The 23,287-nt window shown below is 37.6% G+C and overlaps 1 protein-coding gene across 2 annotated transcripts in view; it reads right to left on the bottom strand.

The window, feature by feature from the left end:
• Positions 1 to 23,287, bottom strand: part of ddx11 (DEAD/H (Asp-Glu-Ala-Asp/His) box helicase 11) — a 113,036-nt gene that overhangs the window by 42,224 nt on the left and 47,525 nt on the right. For both annotated transcript variants that reach the window (XM_073058922.1, XM_073058923.1), the window contains 6 exons: positions 16,602 to 16,648; positions 10,083 to 10,162; positions 5,140 to 5,184; positions 2,919 to 2,986; positions 1,773 to 1,811; positions 918 to 1,035 (listed from right to left, as the gene is read on the bottom strand). In XM_073058922.1, coding sequence (XP_072915023.1) covers positions 918 to 1,035; positions 1,773 to 1,811; positions 2,919 to 2,986; positions 5,140 to 5,184; positions 10,083 to 10,162; positions 16,602 to 16,648 — 397 coding nt within the window. The remainder of the gene's footprint in view (positions 1 to 917; positions 1,036 to 1,772; positions 1,812 to 2,918; positions 2,987 to 5,139; positions 5,185 to 10,082; positions 10,163 to 16,601; positions 16,649 to 23,287) is intronic.

The following is a 23,287-nucleotide window of genomic DNA, read 5'->3' on the forward strand; positions in this document are numbered from 1 at the left end:
AAATTCCTTAGCAAGTCTGGATTATTAGAAGACATGTTCACCAGTGACTGAGCAAGGTAACAGAGATGTACAGATAATTACAGGAACAAACCACTGAAAAAGTCAGAGAAACCAGAAATGACAAAGGTTTTCATTCTCATTAAAAATTAATTCTATATGTTGGGTGTTATGTTGGCTATGATGAAGAGTTTCGGCCTGAAACATCTATTATTTATTTCCTCCCCATAGATACTGCCTGATTGACTGAGTTCTGAAAGCATTTTGTGTGTGTTTGTGTTGCTCTGGATTTCCTGCATCTGCAGAATCTCGTGTTTACGTTGATTATGTTATGGCTGAATGAAACAATGCAATGAGATGACTATCCTATATTCCTCTCCTGTTCTTTTAGTATGATGATTCTTCCCTCCAGGATCTTTTAGAATTCACTTCTTTCTGTTTTGTATTTTCTATTCAATACTTACAAAGTGATCTCCTACATAGGATAACCACCTGGAACAATATCTCCAGTATTTAAACCTTATCTGGAGCTCCCAATAATCTGTCACTTCATTTCTGTCTTATTCCACTCAGTTACTTAGTTTTCTTCACATTACTTAGAACTTAGCTTTCACAGAATTCACTTTCTTACACTGTAATTATGAATAATTCATAAAAGCAGCTATTGGTAAACCATGAACTACTAACATAACAATTTGTTTCCTTTAACTAATATGTCTCATGAAACAAATTGCAGACGTGACTCAATTTTGCAGAACACTAATTCATGCAACGCTCATTAGAAATCTTTACAGTGACTGCAAAGGTGCTTGTAGAATACCCCAGAAATGATTTGAGCAAATTTACAACAGAACTTGAGTAAGCTTACAACACAGTTTTGCCACGTGTCCCTAAGAAAAATCTCAGGAATAGTCACTGACCTTGACCACTGGATTTCTCCTTAAGACTCTGAAGAAAATTCGCAAGAGCAGCTGTCTGATTTTGTGCATTGACTGGTTTTAAAGCTGAATCCTGGTACTTCTCTACAAACCCGAACAGCTGTGGAAAGAAGGGAGCCAGTAAAACATCTCAATGAAAACAATGGGAAGCAGTAGCGGCTACTCCATTAATTACATTTTACGATAGAGTGACATAAATTTAATTAAATATGTGCAAAAGGTGGAGCTAAATCCATGGCTCCTAGTTCTTATGTTTTTGTATAATGCCAAACACAATTACTAGCAATAACAAAACAGACTGATCACCCCATCATCTATTTCAGTAAAATCTCAAAACCTCTCATACACGGGATTCAAAGAAAATGCCACCTACCTCCAAAAATGCTCACTTTGAGCACATCTCCTGTTGAAATCATCCTTTACAAAGGGTGAACTTCATTTATGTAAGCAAGGGCAACTTTAAATTGTGAACACCAAGGGTAGCTAGAGCAAAACTCCCTCTACACTGCCCCATTAAATATCTGTAGGGCACATCATTATGGCTCAAAGTGCAAAGCCCCTTTCACTTTCATCCAAAAACTCTCCCTATTCTTGATCACACCACTGTAATCTTTATCATGTTTACAACTCCCAGTGTAAGGGTCCAAGGAGATTAACAATATTGTACCACTTTAAGAGTCTTTGGGCTCTTGTCAACCAGTTTCTGGGCAGGCATTTAACTGAGATGCACTATTAAACCCATGCTGAAACATAGGCCTAAGAGGCACTATGCATGCAGTTACACTTAAGCTTAGTGAGAACAAACTTATAACCCTACTGTCATCAATAAACACCTACCTTTTGACTGAGCATACTCTTTGTATAGTAACGCTGTACCTGTTATTAAAAAAAAGACAACAATATATCAAGAGCAATTTCATTGCCCTGTCAGTGGTACTGAGGTAAGAGGTAAGGAATGATTGGTACTGAGATCCCAATTCCATCTATCAAATGACTGAAAATTCATAAATTTTCCTTCCTTTCTTCCTACGAATGGGCTGATATTTTACAACCTCGGAATAATTAAGCACAGGAGGTTATTCAATCCATTGTACATATAGCAGCTCTTTGAAAAGCTTACATGTTACCAAACTTTTCTCAGATTTTGAAAGTCTCTTTTTTTTTTAGGACAGATTGAATCTGTTTCTTATCACAGGTCTCTCTACAATCAGGGATATCTTCCATCATTAAAAACACTCATCACCCGGGACATGCCCTCTTTTCATTACTACCATCAGGAAGGTAGTACAGGAGTCTGAAGGCTCACACTCAACATTTTTGGAACAGCTTCTTTCATCAGATTTTTGAACGGTCCATTAGCCTTGAATGCTACTTTGTTATTCCTCATTTGCACTATATTATATTTTTTATTCTTAGTAATTGTTCACTGGTTTACTGTACTGTACTCCTGTCACAAAACAACAAATTTCACAACATACTGTATGTCAGTGATAATAAACTTGATTCTGTAAAGCGGTAGCTTTTGTATTTTGAAGCATAGCTACAATTTCAAGGAATGCCAGTTGTAAAAATAACTAGAAGTACAATAAATATGTGGCATAGAAGTGGCATGCTCAAGACCATCCAATCCAATTCTAGAACAGCGAGAGAAAAGATAAATTTATGAATATTCCAAAGGTTGGAAAATAAAACACTGACTAGTACACCCAGCCAAGGCCAAACAGAGGCGAGTCTGCTGTCTTACTGCTGTCCCCATTTCAGAGTGAGAAACAGCATTTTAGGAGAGATAAACAAATAGATTTACTAGTGCAATGTACTGTAGTACATAGGTTGATTCCTGATAAGAGACAGCCAATGTCAGTCTGAGTCAACACTTGAAATGAAGTGATCAACATCACTGGGAAAGGACAGTAGTAGTGGAGTGGGGGTAAGCTCGAGAACAAATGTAAGAAGAGCTCTTCACTGCACATCAATACTACTTACTTTGAAGAGGTTGATGTTGTCAAACTGAGCACGAAAAAGAAAATCATTGATAGATTGTAGCTCAGTGCCTTGAGAAAGAATGAGAAAAACAATGAGATTTGAAGTCAAGGAACATTAATTAAACAAAAATCAGAGTAGGCACAGTATGACATGGTAGTATAGAGTTTAGCACAATTTCCTTACAGCACCAGCTTTAAGATGGGGGCTTTGGTTTCCGCCACTGTCTGTAAAGAGTATATACATTTCCCCCGTAACCATGTGGGTTTCCTATGGGTGCTCCACCTTCTCCCCACTTTTCAAAGACATAAGGTTACAGCTAATAAATTGTGGGTATGCTATGCTGGAAGCATGGGGACTCTTTTGGGACTGCCCAGCATAATCCTCACTAATTTGATTTGACGTAAATAACACTTTCACCGAACGTTTCAATGTACACATGACAAATAAAGCTAGCCTTTATTGTCAAGTGTAAGAGCTACAAATATAAAAGCTCACACTGACAATAAACTAAATTACTTTGATAACAAACTGGCTACATTATGATAACAAAATAAATACACACAATGACATCATTTACCAATCTTTGCTCCAGATTTGTTTAAAGGTAGTCCCCGAGTTACAAACGTCCGACTTATAACAACTCATACTTACAAACCGAGTAAGGAGAACGCCGTCCGCCATTTTAAGTCATTGCCGTTGACACTGTGTTGAGTGTGTAACTTTGTATTCGGCTTAAATTTTTCTTAGCAATATTCACCCTGACCCCTCTTTTCCGGTAGGCTGGTGGTGCAGTGAGATCAGCGCCGGGCTCAAGAACAGAGGTTCCCAAGTTCGATCCAGTGACAGACTGCTCCCGAGCACGCTCTCCATCTGTGCCGGGTTGATGTCGAGCTTGCAACTCGACCTCGTAAAAAAAACACTGCCACTTCCAGTTTAAATTTCCACGCAGAATATTGTGGAGGATCGAATGCCCAAACCCAGCACAGCCCCTACTTGTCCCATTTAACCTGTCTCAGTGTGGTGGTCCTTAATACCTGGCAGAGCTCGGGACCCGCCACCTGCAGTGTTTCTGTTCCACTGATGGGAAGCAATCGCGATTGAAAATAAAGTGGAAATAATAAAGCGTTTGGAAAGAGATGAAATGTCATTGGTCATTGGAAAAGCGTTAGGCTACAGTCAGTCAACGATCAGAACAATTTTAAAGGATAAAGTGAGAATAATGGAGCATGTGAAAGGCCCTGCCCCAATGAAAGCTACAATTATTACTAAGCAACGCAGTGGTTTAATTATTGGAATACATACGTTTCTTAAGTGTTTTATATGCATAGAAAGGTAAAATATATACCATATACTAAGACAAACGTTTGACTAACTGACGCTAAATAATACTGGATGTACTTGTTCCGACTTACGTACAAATTGGACTTAAAGACGGACTTAGGAACGGAACTCATTTGTAACCCGGGGACTGCCTGTATTTTTATGTAAACTTAAACTCTCACAAACTGAATTTCATATTTTTCCACATTTCTTTTTGACACTGAAGGAAAGCATCACATCCACACTGGTTCTCAGAGCATTCCCATTTTCTCACTAATTTTCCTGGCAAATTGCCATTCCTAACATTTTAAGTGTGAGTTTTACACCTCCACTATACTCTAATAGTTATTTTTCTGCAAAAGGTTTAACTTTTAACATTTTATATTCTTGGCTCTGCATCCTCTCAGAGTAACAACTTTATCCTTTCCTCACTTTGAATACCAAGTTGATCAATGCTCTCCAGCTGACTAGAACACGTAGTCCTCATAATCTAACCCCTTTGAGTATATGATTGGGAATGATCCATCATAAACCAAAGATACTACTCCACCTTCAGGCCTACATCAGGCAAAGCACATCACTTTTTAATGAATTAGCTCAATCTTTAACACACATTACTTCCAGTGCAATGAAAAATAAGCTCACAGCACAGCATCCTTGCTATACAAGTATACTAGACAGCTGAATATACATCTGCAAATACAGGATATGAAAATCTATTGACAAAAGTCATTCTAATCAAAGGGCCAGTACTATAGTATTCTATGTTCTAATCAAATTTCAATGGCTTTCAGTTCACAGCATATATAACAATTCAAGTTAGTGGATTACGGAACAGAGGGTAGTTTCCCTCCTGTTCAAACTAATTAGCACAGAATACTGATGTACCCATGTCACTTACCTTCCTGACTAATCTTCTGCATGTTAGGATTTTGTCCAACTTTACCTAGTTAATTATAAAATAGGAAGTTACTGAAAAAAACACACACGGAAAAAGCACTATAAATGAACAATACAGTCTTCAAAAAGCAGGAAACTAATGTTTTAGTGGGCGAATTACTAGGTTCAACTCCAATTCAAAGACTGAAGGAACCCTCTCACTGATGAGAAAAAACCAAATAGCTTTTGCCAGCTTTTGTTCAATTTCAAGAGGCCAGAGGCTAGGACTAGGCACTAAATTGTTTAAGACCTCTGGAAAGCACACATTTTGGGCCTGAAGCATATCCTTCGCATACGTTGAAAGGACTCATTACAGAGAGTTCAAAGTAAGTTTATTATCAAAGTACATATACGTCACCATATACTACCCCGAGATTCAAATTCTTGCAGCATTCACAGTAAAGAAATGCAATAGAATCCACAAAAACCTACACATAAAGACTGACAAATAACCAATGTGCAAAAGATGACAAATGCAAAAATAATAATAATAAATAAACAAACACACAAATAAATAGGTCCTAGATGATGGTGGCTGCTTTCTTATGGCAGCATAACCATGGTGAACAATTTATGGCCCACTAGCTACATCCAGCTTCTGTCTGATTGCCTCCGAATTCCAAGTCAAGTCAATGCTGCTGGCCAGGCACATTTAATAACAAGGATATTCAGGAATCCCAATCCAAGAGAACTTCAGTGAATCTGTTCCAGCAAAATGATAGCTTGCATGGTCATTCTTCAGCTAAACCCACAAATTAATTGGCTTCCTGAAAGCAATATTGCAACCTGTGATATTTCAGCCTGTGAGCCAAATAGCTGTTACAATCGCTGCTAGACTGCCGATTCTTTACGGATACTTTGCAATGGTGATCAGACTCAATGTTGGATGACTGGCAAGCATGTTCTGCTACACCAATTTCTTGATTCCCTGAAGTGTCAAACTTGGTTCATCTTACTATATCCTTGCTTTTTCATGTAGAAGAGATACATTTGCCATGCTTTCAGTTTAAGTTACAGAAAACATGGTTCCCATGGTAAATGTGAAAACAGCTACCTTCTAAACAGAGACAAGGGTCTTCAGGCAAAACCATTAAAGGTTGCTCAATCAAGTCAGAAATACAGATAAAGCACAATATGAACATGAAGGGCAGGGCAGCTCTTGGGAATTGGAGTATACCTTCTTTCCCCATGTTACAAAAGATGGAACAAGCAACAGGCTCTGAAATTCAGTTCCGGTTTCAGTAACATTCAGAGATCCAGTCTGAAGCAAGAAACAAAGTGACCATGGAACTCGGAACACAGAAGCACAATGTCTGTGATAACCATAATGCCAATCTAAAACTAACCCATCTGTCTGCACATGGTTAATGTCCCTCTATACTGCCATTTTCATGTGTCTTAATGTTGCCATCACATCTGCTTTTATCACCACCCCTGGCAGCACATTCAAGGCATATACCACACCCTGCTAAAAAAATACCTCAACTCTACTTTAAACTTTTTCCCTCTCAATTTAAACCTATTCCCTCTATTATAAGACATTTCCATCCTGGAAAATGACTCTATTTACCCTATTGATGCCTCTCAATCTACACTTCTGTCAGATCACTCTCAGCCTCTGATGCTTCAGAGAAAGCAATCCAAGTTTGTCCAAACTCTTTTTTTAATAGTCAATGTACTCTAATCTAGTCATCATCCATGTGAACCTCTCTGCAACTCTCCAAAATGTCCATATCCTTCCTATAGTGTAATGACAGAAATACACACAATAATCCAAATGTGGCTTAACTAAGGTTCTATACTGTATATCTGCAACATGATTTCCCAACTTCTATACCCAACACTTCAACCAATGAAAACAAGCACCCATTATCTCTAACCATAACCCAAACATTGCTTCTACAAAAAAACCATTATGTTAGCAGTGAAACCTTTCCCTGGGTGTTACAATTATATCACAAAATAGAAAACACTTTTAGCATCCAATGGATTGGGAGGGAGTAAAGATATAAATACAATGAAATATTCCAGTTCACATTCCAAAGCACCTATTACCTCTAACCTTAACCCAAACATTTTACACAAAATGCTGGTCGAACACAGCAGGCCAGGCAGCATCTATAGGGAGAAGCACTGTCGACGTTTCGGGCCGAGACCCTTTGTCAGGACTAAGGGTCTCAGCCCGAAACGTCGACAGTGCTTCTCCCTATAGATGCTGTCTGGCCTGCTGTGTTCCACCAGCATTTTTTGTGTGTTGCTTGAATTTCCAGCATCTGCAGATTTCCTCGTGTTTGCTTCCCAAACATTTTAAATCAATTTAGTCCACAATGCAATGCGAAACCCCAGTTAAAACTCATTTGGAATCAAGAGGATCATTTCAAGTCCAACTGATTGCTCCAATATAAGTAACAGTAAAGAAATGAAGTAGTTCTGGCAAAAGAAAAATCTTTCACTTTTCACACCATTTCAGATATTTAGAACAGGGATGGGAAGGAATTGTTTTTAGCCAGAGGGTGATGTATCTGTGGAATACATTGTCAAGGACTGCCGAGAGGCCAAGTCACTGAATATATTTAAAGCAGAAGTTGATAGACTCTTGGTTAGTCAGGGTATCAAAGGTTACAGGGAGAAAGCAGGAGAATGGGACTGAGAGGGATAATAAATCAGCCATGATGGATGAAGGGGCCTGATTCTGCTCCTATGTCTTTTGTGATCACTTTATTGTCACACTGCCATGTTGGATCATTTTTTTCATGCCATTCTAAAGTAGGCATATAAATTTAAGCTTTTTTGGTGAAAAGAAAGCACTGAGTTGGCATTTCTTTTCATCAGCAGATCTCATTCATATTCTTCAATTCTCAAAGGGGTCCCTTCTTCAAAGAGTGTAATTGTAACTCTGGCAGCTGTGGTGTCAATCATATTTTACTTGCACACATAAAAATAATTCTTCTCATTAGGAAAACCTCCTGCACATTAGCTGTGATCAAGTCTGATCTTGTGCCAGTTGTGAAATGTATGGCGTAACAGCCTTTAAGTGAAAGTATGTAGTAACACCAACAGCTGCCAGATGATCAACTTTCTTCAGTGCACAGAGATGCTGTGTGCCTTAAATAAGAGCCCATTTGAATGTTAAATGTATACTGAAAATTACGATGTTGCTTTGAAGTTAAATGTCTTTTGTTCACATTGTCGATGGGTTTCAATGGCTACAGTCCACTTTTCCTTTCAAGTCCATAAAGCTGTCCTTGACAATCCACAAAAAATGCTTGCCCTGCATGGGTTGACTTCAGACAGCAGGTCACAGCTAAATGAGGGAGCTGTCTGATGGCTGAACGTGGGGGTAGCATGTCACTTGAGACTTGTGACAGCCTAATGACGGGTCTTGGCCTGAAAATTAACCTGCTTATTCCCCTGACTTTCTGACTTCCTCCAGCATTTTGAGCATATTACTTGGTAGACTAGCCAGCCGGTGGCATAGTGGCATCAGCACCAGACTTCGGAGCGAAAGCTTCTGAGTTCGAATCCAGCCGGCTCCCTTGCACGCTTTCCATCCGTGCTGAGTTGAGCATCAAGCTAGCAATTCAGCCTCGTAAAAACAAGAAAACCTGCTAAAAAAAAACGCTGTCATGACGGTGTCCCGATTACTCCAATCGGAGTTAAGGGCTTTCTTCTTCTTGGTAAACAATGCACTTTTCCGACTGTTGTGCAGCCAGTGGCTGTTCCCTTCAGAGACTGGGCAGATCAAACATTCATACTTCTTTTCCTGGACAAAAAAAGACTCTTACACTTTTAACAATCTTGCAATTTGTAATGAGGGAAGAGGCAAACTAACACTTTATAGGAACTTGGGACTCCTTGTACAGGATTTCCTCAAGGATAATTTGCAGATTGAGTCAGTGGTAAGGAAGGTAAATTTAATATTAGCCTTCATTTGCAACACAGAGCGTCATAGGAAGTCATTCCTGCCTGTGGCCATCAAACTTTACAACTCCTCCCTCGGGTGTCAGACACCCTGAGCCAATAGGCTGGTCCTGGACTTATTTCCACTTGGAATAATTTACTTATTATTACTTAATTATTTATGGTTTTATATTGCTATATTTCTACACTACTCTTGGTTGGTTCAACTGTACGAAACCCAATTTCCCTCGGGATCAATAAAGTATGTCTGTCTGTCTGTTCAAGAGGATGAGAATATAAAAGCAAGGATGTAATGCTGAGGCCTTATACGGCATTGGTCAGACTGCACTTGGGAGTATTGTAAGCAGTTTTGGGGCTCCTTATCTAAGAAGGGATGTACTAGCATTGGAGAAGGTACAGAAGAGTTTCTTGAAAATGAACCCAAAAATGAAAGGGTTAATGTATGAAGAACATTTGATGGCTCTGGGCCTGTACTTGCTGGAGTTTAGAATAATGAGGGGGGATCTCATTGAAATCTATTGAATATTGAAAGGCCTAGATAGAGTGGTTGTGCAGAGGATGTTTCCTTTAGTGTGCGAGTCTAGGACCAGAGGACACAACCTCAGAATAGAAGGACATCCCTTTAGAACAGAGATGAGGACTTTTAATTAGGTAGAGGATGGTGAGTCTATGGAACAAAGATATTGATTGTGAAGTGGTAATGTATCCAGCAAAATTAGAAATAAAGCCTGACTTTCCCAATATGCTCTACAAGAACAAATGTTGGGCCACATCACACAAGTTTCTATGAAAACATCCACTGGTGAGTTTGTATCATTTCAATAAGTAAAATTCAGTTAGCATGCAAAACAATACATCTTTAAAATCAATGACTAAATGCCAAATGGATCAAGAATTCAGTGTTATTTTGTCATTGACTGATGAGCATTGCACGTTATTAACAGAAACAGTACAAATCAAAGCACAAGCCTTATAATACCTTACCTCCTAAAACCTGAAGTAGATTAACAAGGATATAAAGGATCTGTTTGATGTACATCAAGTTTTTCGCTTTCAGTCTGCTTCTGCATATCAAAAGAAAAAGTGTTTCAATATCAAAATCATTAGACTGTTTTGCGAGCATCTGAATTTTGTTAAGGACTAATTCTATAAAATACAATATAATAATGATTTGTAAAGACAAGCACAATAAGTGGAAGTATATGTTCTATGACTTAGCTAAAAGTAATAAATTCTTAACACATGAAATAGGAGTGGCCCACACAGCCCTTTAAACCTGCTCATGCTATGTTTAAGATCATTGTTAATCTTCTACCAGCGATATTTTCCAGCACTCAATGTGCTTACTTGGTAACTGCCAAAAGGGCTCGGGGTTGGCTCAGGACTGGAGTGTGGCCCCTTTTGGCCACTGTGAACAAATACAGAATACCACAGCAAACTGGATGATATATTGCTTCAGTATTCATTACAGAAAAGGATCTTTTGCGATTGTAGGGATGACTTACGGCGGATTGAAAAGCTTGAGCATATAGACATTAAGAAAGAGGATGTGCTGGAGATGTACCCCAGGATACTGTGGGAGGGGAGGGAGAAGATTGCTAAGCCTCTGGCAATGATTTCTGCATCATCAATGGGGATGGGAGAGGTTCCGAAGGATTGGACGGTTGCAGATGTTGTTCCCTTATTCAAGTAAGGGAGTAGAGATAGGCCAGGAAATTGTAGACCAGTGAGTCTTACTTCAGTGGTTGGCAAGTTGATGGAAAAGATCTTGAGAGGCAGGATTTATGAATATTTGGAGAGGCATAGAATGATTAGGAATAGTCAGCATAGCTTTGTGAAAGGCAGGTATTCCCTTATTAGCCTGATTGAATTTTTTGAGGATGTGACTGGACACGTTGATGAAGGTAGAGCTGTAGATATAGTGTATATGGATTTCAGCAAGGCATTTGACAAGGTACCCCATGCAAAGCTTATTGAGAAAGTAAGGAGGCATGGGATCCACGAGGACCTTGCTTTGTGGATCCAGAACTGGCTTGCCCATAGAAGGCAAAGACTGGTTGTAGATTGATCATATTCTGCATAGAGGTCGGTGACCAGTGCTGTGCCTCAGGGATCTGTTCTGGGACCCCTTCTCTTCATGATTTTCATAAATGACCTGGATAAGGAAGCGTAGGGAAACATTCGTAAATTTGTTGATGACAAAGGTTGGGAGTGTTGTGGATAGTGAGGAGGGCTGTCAAAGGTTTCAGCGGGATATTGATACAACGCAAACCTGGGCTGAGAAGTGGCAGATGGAGTTCAACCCAGATAAGTGTGCGGTGGCTCATTTTGGTAGGCCAAATATGATGGCAAAATATAGTATTAATGGTAAGACTTTGGGCAGTGTGGAGGATCAGAGGGATCTTGGGGTTTGAGTCCATAGGACACTAAAAGCTGCTGTGCAGATTGACTGTGGTTAAGAAGGCTAACGGTGCATTGGCCTTCATCAACTGCAGGATTGAGTTTAAGAGCCGAGAGGTAATGTTACAGCTACATAGGACTCTGGTCAGAGTACTGTGCTCTGTTCTGGTCACCTCACTACAGGAAGGATGTGGAAACCATAGAAAGAGTGCAGAGGAGATTCACAAGGATGTTGCTTGGATTGGGGGAGCATGCCTTATGAGAACAGGTTGAGTAAACTCAGCCTTTTCTCCTTGGAGTGGCGGAGAATGAGAGGTAACCCGATACAGGTGTATAAAATGATGAGAGGCATTGATCGTGTGGATAGTCAGAGGCTTTTTCCCAGGACTGAAACGGCTAACATGAGACGGCACAGTTTTAAGGTGCTTGGAAGTAGGTACAGAGGAGACATCAGGGGTAAGTTTTTTTTTTAATGCAGAGAGTGGTGAGTGCGTGGAATGGGCTGCCGATGATGGTGGTGGAGGCGGACAGATAGAATCTTTTAAGATACTCCTGGATAGGTACATGGAGCTTAGAAAAATAGAAGGCTATGGGTAAACCTAGGCAATTTCTAAAGTAAGTACATGTTTGGCACAGTATTGTGGGCCGAAGGGTCTGTATTGTGCTGTAGGTTTTCTGTTTCTATGACCCAGTCAGTGCAGATACTGGACAAATGGGAATGATACCAAACAAACATATGATTAATAGTGTAGAATTGGCTCTGAGCAAGCTGAAAAGTTTAAAAAATATGATGACGTTTACACATTTTTACCCTTTTCTGGTGAAGTTCTGTTAGGAGGAAGGAATTTGCAGTACATTAATGATCCAAGAGTTACAATGTGATTGCCCCATTCGAGTCATAATCACCTTTCATACCACTTAGGTTAGTTCAATGCAGTTTTACAAACCTTTTACTCAATGCCATTAAGACAAAGGAGCTGATAATTGATTTCAGGAGGAGGAAAGCAGAGGTCCATGAGCCATTGTTCATGTGTATATATTTAGAAAATCCCTTTAGCTTTACTGATGAAGAAGCATATAATTTTAAAATCATCCAAGTACAGGGGTATCGATGGATAATTTATTTGCTTGTCTCTGATTTGATACCCTATTTTCATCCAATTCAGTAAATTAGAGAGTGGGTTTCAAGCTAAATAAAATTATAAGTGGGTGTAGAGTAGCCCTGGAAAATGCTTCAGTTTATTTGATAACCGTGGTTGATCTTTTTTTGGTTGTTAATACAGTGCCTGTAAAAAGTATTCACCCCTTTTGGAAGTTTTCATGTTTTATTGTTTTACAACATAGAATCACAGTGGATTTAGCTTAGCTTTTTTTGACACTGATCAAAGAAAAGGACTCTTTCGTGTCAAAATGAAAATGGATATTTTCAAAGTGATCTAAATTAATTACAAAAACATAAAATAACTGATTGCTTAAGTATTCACCTCTTTAGGTCAGTACTTAATGAATGCATCTTTGGCAGCAATTACAGCCTTCAGTCTGTGTGAATAGGTCTCTATCAGTTTTGCACATCTGGACACTGCAACTTTTCCCCATTCTTCCTTACAAAACTGCTCAAGCTCTGTCAGATTGCCTGGGGATCCTAAATGAACAGCATTTTTCAAGTCTATCCATAAATTCTCAATTGGATTGAAGTCTGGTGAAGCACCCGGGCCACTGTTGTTGAATGTGCTGTCTCTCCCATCTCTACCACTGAAGCTTGTAACTCCTCCAGAGTTGTCACAGGTATCTTGGCGGCCTCCCTCACTGGTGGTCCCATTCTTGCATGGTCACTTACTTTTTGAGGACGACCTGCTCTAGGCAGATTTACAGCTGTGCCATAATTCTTTCCATTTCTTGATGATTAACTTAACTATACTGCAGGGGATAGTCAATGACTTGGAAATCTTCTTGTATCCATCTCCTGCCTTATGCTTTTCAATAACCTTTTCACGTAGTTGCTTGAGTGTTCTTTTGTCTTCATGATGTAGTTTTTGCCAGGATACTGACTCACCAGCAGTTGGAACTTCCAGATACAGGTGTATTTTCACTACATTCAATTGAAACACCTTGACCTCACAAAGGTCTCCAAAAACAAATCTCCATTTAATTAATTCTGTGACTTCTAAAACCAACTGGCTGCACCAGTGATGATTTGGTATGTAATATTAAAGGCAGTGGGTGGGGGGGGGGGGTTTGAATATTTATGCAACTGATTATTTTGTGTTTTATATTTGTAATTAATTTAGATTACGTTGTAGAGATCCATTTTCACTTTGACAAAAGAGTCTTTTTATGTTGATCAGTGTAAAAAAAAAAGCCTAGTTAAACCCACTGTGATTCAATGTTGTAAAACAATAAAACATAAAAATTTCTGGGGAAGGGGAGGGGTGAATACTTTTTATAGGCACTGTAGATAGGGTAATCATAGTATGCCAATGCTTCATCAGATGGTGTAGGAATTTCACAAGTATTGGGGGTAGTTTATATACATTCAGAGCTCCTATTAACCATGAGTGTGGTACAGAATGCATTTTAGTAATCAATGTAACATGAAATATTTATGCTTTTCTGCCGAGCTTGATTTAGAATTACAGAATCTTTCATCAGTTGGTCTTTTACATCCTTACCGTATCCTTTCTGGTCCTCTGTAAGTAATTTGTGATTAACTAAGTGAGTGATGATTAGCTGCAAGATGCGTGATGTCACTATTGTATATATAGTTTGCAAACAAGTAATAAGACAATATTTTAATGGGTCATTTGTGATTTCTCTTTTAGGTAAGAGATATGTTTTGCCTTCTGTGAAATATTTGGATACTTTTTCAGGATTTTTAAGAAAACTGTTGATATATATTAATAGGTACGGATGAAAGAAAGTAAATTTTTTATACCAATAATTATGAACATTACCACTGCTAGTACTTTTCCCAATTGTGGGTATTTTTTTAAAACCATTCTTAGCACATCTATTGTAACTTCAGGTGTCTGCGTGCCTTTAATTGTGTGAATGTGTTTTTTTCCCTCCCTAATCCAGCTTACTGCTTGGTTGTGCATTACCCAGTTTAACCAGATATTAGACCAGAAGTTCATTATCTCTGTATTGTTGGTAGTTCTGTGTTAGGGTTGGTGACATTTTGGTGCATTGAGTTTAGTTTCAGTGTCCTGTAAAATCCTCTTCATTGTTCCTGAACTGATAATTCACTTTGCCTTGTCTGGCACATTTCACATATCTCTTTAGTCTGGCGTGGTATGTCCCAAGCTTTTGTTTTAGTGCATCTATAAATTCTACAAAGCTTTTGCTAGGTTGATCATATCTCATGTGGATCTTATATTTCCTTAGTATCGCTTTATTATTGGTATCATTATTATTTCTTTTCTCCCCTTTTTCTCATATTTGTACAGTTTGCTGTATTTTGCACACCTGTTGCCTGCCTTATCGGTTCAGTCTTTCATTGACACTACTATGGTTATTGGATTTATTGAGTACGCCCAGAAGAAAATAAAAAGCAGGATTATATAGGGTGACATTCTTGTACAGTCGGCCCTCCTTATCCGTGAGGGATTGGTTCCGGGACCCCTCGCGGATACCAAAATTCGCGGATGCACAAGTCCCTTATTCAGCCTGTCTCAATGCGGTGGATCTTAGGACCCAGCGGAACCCTAGACCTTATTTAACCTGTCTCAGTGCGGTGTACATTAGGACCCAGCTGCAGAGATCTGAATCCGCAGTGTTTCCGTTCATGAAAATAATCACGATAACGATTGAAAATAAAGTGGAAATAATAAAGTGATCGAAAAGAGGTGAAACGCCATTGGTCATTGGAAAAGCATTAGGCTACGTCGGTCAATGATCGGAACAATTTTAAAGGATAAAGTGAGAAAGGCTCTGCCCCAATGAAAGCTACAATTATTACTAAGCAATGCAGTGGATTAATTATTGGGTTTTGGGTTTTTGATCCTCACATCAACCCAGCACAGTGGAGAGCGCACTCGGGAGTGATCTGTCACTAGATCGAACTCGGAAACTTCCATTCCCGAGCCCGGCGCTGAAACATACATTCTTAAGTGTTTCATATGCATAGAAAGGTAAAATATATACTATATACAAAGACAAATGTTTGACTAACTGACGCTAAATAATACTGGATGTAGCTGTTCTGACTTACTTAGTAAGAGAATATCCTATTTTTTTCGATCCCGATTCACGATAACCCAGGCACATCCTCCCGTATACTTTAAATCATCTCTAGATTACTTATAATACCTAATTCAATGTAAATGCTATGTAAAACCGTTGTTATACTACATTGTTTAGGGAATGATGACAAAAAAAAAGTCTGTACATTCTCGAACAACAAGTCTGGAAGAGCACTTCTAGGTTTTCGCGTTTCGCGGTTGGTTGAATTCGCGCATGCGGAATTCGCAGATAAGGAGGGCCGACTGTACATTGATAATAAATTTACTTTGAACTTCCAATGCATATAAATAACTTTCTGAATATCATCCTAGAATTCAGACCAGAATTCTCAGTTCCCATTTACCAGGAGTGCTTGGAGAGGGCTTGAATTTTGCTCAAGACTCAGAAATGGTAATACTTCCAGAGTCAAAGGTTCTTTGGTTAGGTATATCTTGAAGCCAGAACTTCCCAGTCCCTTGATTAGATCAGTTTGGGAAACAAACCAGAGCATAGTATTCAAAATGTTCAAGCCAGTAACAGAATTAACTTCTATGGAATTATAAGACTGCTTAATTTTAAATTAGCAATTTTTTTCCCTTAGATTTCCAAGATTCAATCTCATAGGTATGTCATCAACCAGCATTTCTCCCATAGCCTTCCTTTCGCAAAAGACTAAACCTAACAAAGCCCAGTTCTGTCTTCCTCTTCCAACACTAATGTCACGAAGCAAAGATTGCAATTAATTTTGTATTTCCCTCCCAACCACAAACTAGAGCTCAGGCCAGAGATCAAACCTGGGGCCCACAGCATGGCTGACTTGTCCACCTAGTACTATTTTGTGTGCAGTTATTAACTCTACGTAACTCACAATGGAGAATACCTTACCTGTAACGCTCCAGGTACTGAGAGAGTTGGGAATGAGCACAGCACAACTAGGAAAAGAAAGACATAATGAAAGATGAAGGATCTCTGTTCTCCCCATGTATTCAAAGAGGTGCCTGCATAACACTCCCACTTACACAGCTCCACCCTGCACTTCACTTACATTCAAATATAAGAATCTATCTCTGTAAATTTCCCTGAAGTCCCCTCTCGCAGTTCTCAACTCCAGAAGATACAAGGTGGCAACTCACCATTAACTTCAGGGGTAATTAGGAATGGACATTAAATTATTTTATTATTTTTTAGAGATACAGCACAGAACAGGCTCTTCTGGTCCAACAAGCTGTGATGTCCAGCAACCCATCTATTTAACAGCCACCTCATCACGGAACAATTTACAATGACCAATTAATCTATTAACCAGTACGTCTTTGGACTATGGGAGGAAACTGGAGCACCCAGAGGAAACCCACGTGGTCATGGGGAGAACATATAAACTGCTTACATATGGCACTGGAAATGAACTCTGAACTGAACCAGCTGTAAGTGTTGCACTAACAGCAATGCTACCATGGCATTCCTGGCATCATCAGATCTGCCTTTGCTGTAAAGGGATATATCATAATGCAACTTGATTTGTCTGCAATGACATTATTCAGTAGACAGTAATCCTCTGAACATTCCTCTTCCTACATGCCCTTTCTCATCAATGTATACCATTTATAATTGATCACAGATAGCCTCCCACAGAAACTAACGTTTTGCTTTTCCCCTCTCCTAACTTCTAGCTGAGCCCACAAAAATCAGTACATGAACAACTTGAAAACATTTGTTTTAAAGGACATTGATGATATAACAATTTATGTTGCTGCTCACTGAAGAAACAAGTCATAATCTTAAAAGAGTATTTGTGATTTGGAAGAGGAGCTTAGGAGGTTAATGGTGCCTAACAGCAACTCCTTTGCTTGCATCTTCGAAAATAGCTCTATTTCCATCTTTAATATCTCTAATTTTCCCTTTCAGGGTTCTTTTGAAGACCCTGACCTGGAGTTAGATGCTAACTAAGGTTAGCATGCAGGAATGGGACTCAATCATGGGGTTCCATAACTGGTCGTTGTTGTTTGGCATGCCAAAGGCTCGGCTTAAGAGTCCGGCTCGGATTCGGAAGCCTGGGATCTCGGGGCTCTGGAGACGGGCAGATCAGGGTCAGTGTCATGACAGGAGACCCGTGTATCGTCGGAGGAGTCAGGATATCTGCGACTGTGTGCCTGGAGACTCGGGACCTTTGTGATCTTCAAGCACAGAGCTTGAAAAAAGCCATATGGCAGACTTTTAACATCATAAACCAGCGAGTTGTTTGTTGTGTCTCCCCGCTCGCTGGGAAAACGGAGACACCTTTTTCTCCCTTATTCAGGAGAGAGAAAACCTGAAGTATACCAGATGAAATGCGAAGTCTTTGGGGTAACTGCAAGTCTGTGTCTTTGCTATTGCTTTGCTCACGCTTGAGTGCTCGGTGGTGGTGCCAATGCTTTTTTTTTTGCTGGTTGGGGGCAGGGGGGATTGATGCTCGCTGCCACTTACGCGCGGGAGGGGGAAGCTGGGGGAGACTTTGGGGTTCTAACATTTAACTGTTGTTCATTCTTTGGGGCACTCAGGATGTATATTGTATCCATTTCTCTGACATTAAGTTGTACCTTTGAACCTTTGAGCTATTAAAGGAGTGAGGACAGCATTAAAGACAGTCATAAGAAATATAGGAAGTAAGCTGAGAATAGTCTGGATAGGATGTTAATAAGCACGGAAGGTAAAATGGGAGAAGAGAGAATGGAAAGTTTGAAATGCAAGGAGTGTGAACAAAGGGCAGAATGAGATAAAGAATGAGAAAAGGAATGGAAAACAGGCTTAGATTGGATGGCACAGAATTAGAAGCCAAAAAGGTTGGCTTTCGCACAATAGTGCTCTTGTACAACTGTTTTCTGAAGCAATCAGAGCCTACAACCTGTGATGCACAGAAACCCTCAGAACAAAAGAGATGCAGGTCATTCATTCCCTTTGTGGTTCTGCTATTCAACAAGATCATGGCTGAACTTTAACATTAGCACCACCTTCTTGCACTCATTCTGTAATCCTTTGATTCCCTCAATACACTGAAAACTCTTACTGATTAGCTTCTTAAATATACCTATGGACTTAGCTTACACAGCCCTTTTGGATGAAGAATTCTCCTTGTCTTTGCACCCCTCAATAGCCTCCACAGTTACACAGTTCTATGTCACCTGGAACAAACACTGCATCTATCTTAGCAACTTCATGACGAGCTGCTGCTCGTGCCCCAGTGATCCATTTTGACCTCGGGGACTCTTATTCAGAATGTAAGAGAATGAGGGGAGATTTGATAGAGGTATATAAAATTAAGAGAGGTTTAGATAGGGTAAATGCAAGCAGGCTTTTTCCACTGAGGTTGGGTAAGATTAGGATTAGGGGTCATGGGCTAAGGGAGGAACACAAAATGCTTGAGGAGAACTTGAGGGGGAACTCCTTCATTTTCATTTTTAAAATCTTTTTATTAATACACAATCTTCTACAACTATAGAATAATACAAAATTTCAACAAATATGGATACAATTAATAGAGCTGAAGAAAAAAACTAATCATAATATATAAAAATGAAAAAACAATTTATATAGAAAAAAGGGAAAAAAAAGAACCCCATCTGAGGAAAAAAACCCCCATTAGCTACAAAAAAACCCTATTAGGAATCAACCCCCGGAAGCAATACGTTTAACCATCATCTAGATATATAGAGAAAAAAAATTCATCAACCGCCAGTTCACATTTTTTTTTAAAAAAGATAATAAAATTGGAAGGAAACCATATAGAATAATTCAAATTAAATGGTAATATTTGGCAAAAAACCCCCATCTTCTCTCAAAATCAAATCGAGGTTCAAAAGTTCTACTTCTAATTTTTTCTAAGCTGAGACATAACATTACTTGAGAAAACCATTCAATTAATGTAGGGGAAGAGATATCTTTCCATTTTAATAAAATAGCCCTTCTTGCCAACAATGTAACAAATGCAATTACATGTTGATCTGAAGATGAAATACCCTGAATATGATGCGGAACTATTCCAAATAGAACAGTTAATCTATTAGGTTGTAAATTAATTTTCAGAGTTTTAGAGATTATAGAAAATAAAGATTTCCAAAACAGTTTTAATGAAGAACATGACCAGAACATATGTGACAAAGTAGCTACTTCAGTTTTACATCTATCACAATAATTATCTACACTAGAAAATATTTTAGATAGTCTCTCCTTTGTTAAATAATAACGATGGACAATCATAAACTGAATTAGACAGTGATTGGCACATATAGAAGAATTTACATTTTTCAAAATTCGAGCCCAATCTTCATTCACAAAGGTCATATTAAGTTCTCTTTCCCAATCTTGTTTAATCTTTAGTGATAGGTTCTCTTTTTGTAACAAGAGTAAATTATAAATTCTGCTAATGGAACCTTTCACTAAGGGATTCAATTTCAAAATGGTATCCAACAAATCAGATTCTTGTAAGTATGGAAACTTAGGTAAATATTGTTGTAAAAAATGTCTAACCTGAAAATATTGCAAAAAATGTGTATGAGCAAGAGAGTATTTATTAATTAACTCTTCAAAAGTCATCAGTTGACCATTATAAAATTAATCTGTAAAAAAACGGATCCCTTTATTTTTCTATAGGAGAAAAATGGGGTCGGTTATTGAAGGTTTAAATGAAAAGTTTCGATATAAAAAACTAGACAACTTAAATTGTTTAAAATTTAAAAAATTACAAAACTGAATCCAAATCCATAAAGATTGTTTAATAACCAGGTAAAAATTTAAATTTGGAATCTTAGAGAGCTGTAAAGGTAATGGAGCTCCTAATATTGAAGTTAAATGAAATTGTTTAACAGCTTTTAATTCCAAATCAACCCAAAGTGGTTTTTGGCTCTTATCAAGCCAGTATAACCAAAAACATAATTGTCTAATATTTACAGCCCAATAATAGTCTTAAATTAGGAAGTGTAAGTCCACCCTCTTTTTTGGGTTTTTGTAAATGGTATTTGTTAATTCTTGGTCTCTTATTGTTCCAAATAAAGGAAGAAATAAGAGAGTCAATTTGATCAAAAAATTTTATAGTTAAAAAGATAGGTATATTTTGAAAAATATATAAAAATCTAGGTAAAATCATCATTTTCACAGCATGGATGCGACCTATTAAAGAAAGAGTAAGTGGATTCCATTTAGAAAATAGTAATTTCATGGAGTCTACTAGAGGAACTATATTGGCTTTATAAAGATCTTTATATTTTTTTAGTAATTGTAATACCTAAATGTTTTAACAATTCTAAAAGGAATATCATTATATGTACTAACAGGAGCATTTAATGGAAACAATTCACTTTTATTCAAATTAAGTTTATATCCTGAAAATTTTCCAAAATCTTTAAGTGTTTCCAAAAGATTAGGAATTCATTCCTCAAGATTCGAAATAAAAATCAAAAGATCATCTGCATAAAGAGAAATCTTATGTATGGTTCCATTTATAGAAATACCATGAATGTTTTTGGCCTCCCATAATGTTATAGCTAAAGGCTCCAATACAAGATTAAATAATAACGGGCTTAATGGACATCCCTGTCTAGTACCACGAGAAAGTGAAAAGAAAGAAGACCTATAATTGTTAGTAATGACCGTGGCAATAGGGTTCTTATAAATCATTTGAATCCATCTATTAAAATTATTACCAAAACCAAATTTTTCTAATACTTTGATCAAGTATGGCGACTCAACTCTATCGAATACCTTTTCTGCATCAAGAGAGATAACACATTGAGGTTGCTTAGATAACGATGAATAAATAATGTTCATCAATCTCCGAACATTAGAGAAAGAGTAACGGCTTTTAATAAAGCCCATCTGGTCTGTAGAGCTAATTTTAATTAAATACTTTCCAAGCAATTGGCCATTATTTTAGAAAGAATTTTTGCATCCACATTTGATAGCGAAATAGGTCAATATGATGAACATTCAACAGGTCTTTATCTTTTTTTAAGAATTAAGGAAATAGATGCTTCATAAAAAGGTGGTAAATTACCCTTCTCAAAGGATTCATGAAACATTTCCAAAAGAAACGGAGAACGTAATCTTTTAAATTTTTCAAAAAATCCCACCGAATAACCTCAAGTCCGGGGGCTTTACCTAATTGCATTGATAAAATAGCTTTCTGAATTTCATGCACAGTAATTGGAGCATCAAGCATCTGTTGATCTTCATTAGAAATTTGTGGAAATTTAATCTTATGTAAAAAAGCTTCCATTTTGGAGGAATCTGCAGGAAATTGAGATCTATAAAGATCAGAATAAAAATCTTGAAAAGTATAATTAATATCCTCATAGTTACTTACTATATCTCCATTGCTTTTACGAATCTTTAAAATTTGTCTTTTAGCTCTAACTGCTCTTAGTTGGGAAGCTAAGAGTTTATTATTTTTATCCCCAGAGATATAAAATTGACTTTTCAATTTAAGCAAATATCCTTCAATAGGATATGTTAGTAATAAGTTATACTATGATTGTAGTTCTACTCTTCTGTTAAATGAAACAACATTTGGAGAGATTGCATTAATGTTATCCAATTCTTTATTTTGTTTAGAAATTTTATCTAATTCCATTCTCGTTTGTTTCTTCAATTTAGCTATTTACGATATAATTTGACCACGTAAATAAGCTTTCAATGTATCCCAAATTGGAGACGTTTCCTATATTATTAAAGAGAAAAAACTCTTTTATCTGAGTTTCAATGAACTCAACAAATTCTGCACTTTGTAATAAATGTTCTGGAAATTGCCAAAATGGTCTTGTAGAAACAACATCTTTCAATTCAAATATTAAATTTAAAGGAGCATGATCATAAATAGTAATTGCATCATACTCACATTTCTGAACATTACATAAAAGTCGAGGGTCGACTATAAAATAGTCAATTCTCGAATATTTATTATGAACATGTGAGAAAAAGGAATATACTCTATCATTAGGATGCATATGCCTCCAGACCTCAATTAAATCATAATCAATTAAAAAAGAATTAATATGATGCAGAATGGTTAGGAAGTTGATGTTTGGATGATGACTTATCCATTAAAGGATTTAAGCAAGTATTAAAATCACCACCCATTATTAACATATATTCATTTAACTCTGGTAATAGAGCAAAAACGGCTTTAAAAAATGAGGGTCCATAAATATTAACCAAAGCCATTTTCTTATTACAAATAATTCTTTCAACAATTAAAAATCTACCATTAATATCAACTATAATATCCACCTGACTAAAAGGAATATTAGAATCAATGAAAATGGAGACACCTCTAGTTTTACTCTGGGAATTTGCATGAAATAAAGGGCCCTTCCAAAATTTAAAAAATCGATTTTTATCACATAACCTGATATGCGTCTCTTGAGCAAAAATTATATCAGGCTGGAACCGATTTATAACCTTAAATTTTTTCTTACGCTTAATAGGGTGATTCCCACCGCAAACATTCCAAGTTAAAACATTTAACTGTTTAGATGTCATCATGAAACTTTGTATCTAAAAAAAGTATTTTGACGCATGTCAGGATAAAGTGATCAAAAATG

This window comes from Hemitrygon akajei, chromosome 10 (genome assembly GCF_048418815.1).
Source record: "Hemitrygon akajei chromosome 10, sHemAka1.3, whole genome shotgun sequence".
NCBI classification, from domain to species: Eukaryota; Metazoa; Chordata; class Chondrichthyes; order Myliobatiformes; family Dasyatidae; genus Hemitrygon; species Hemitrygon akajei.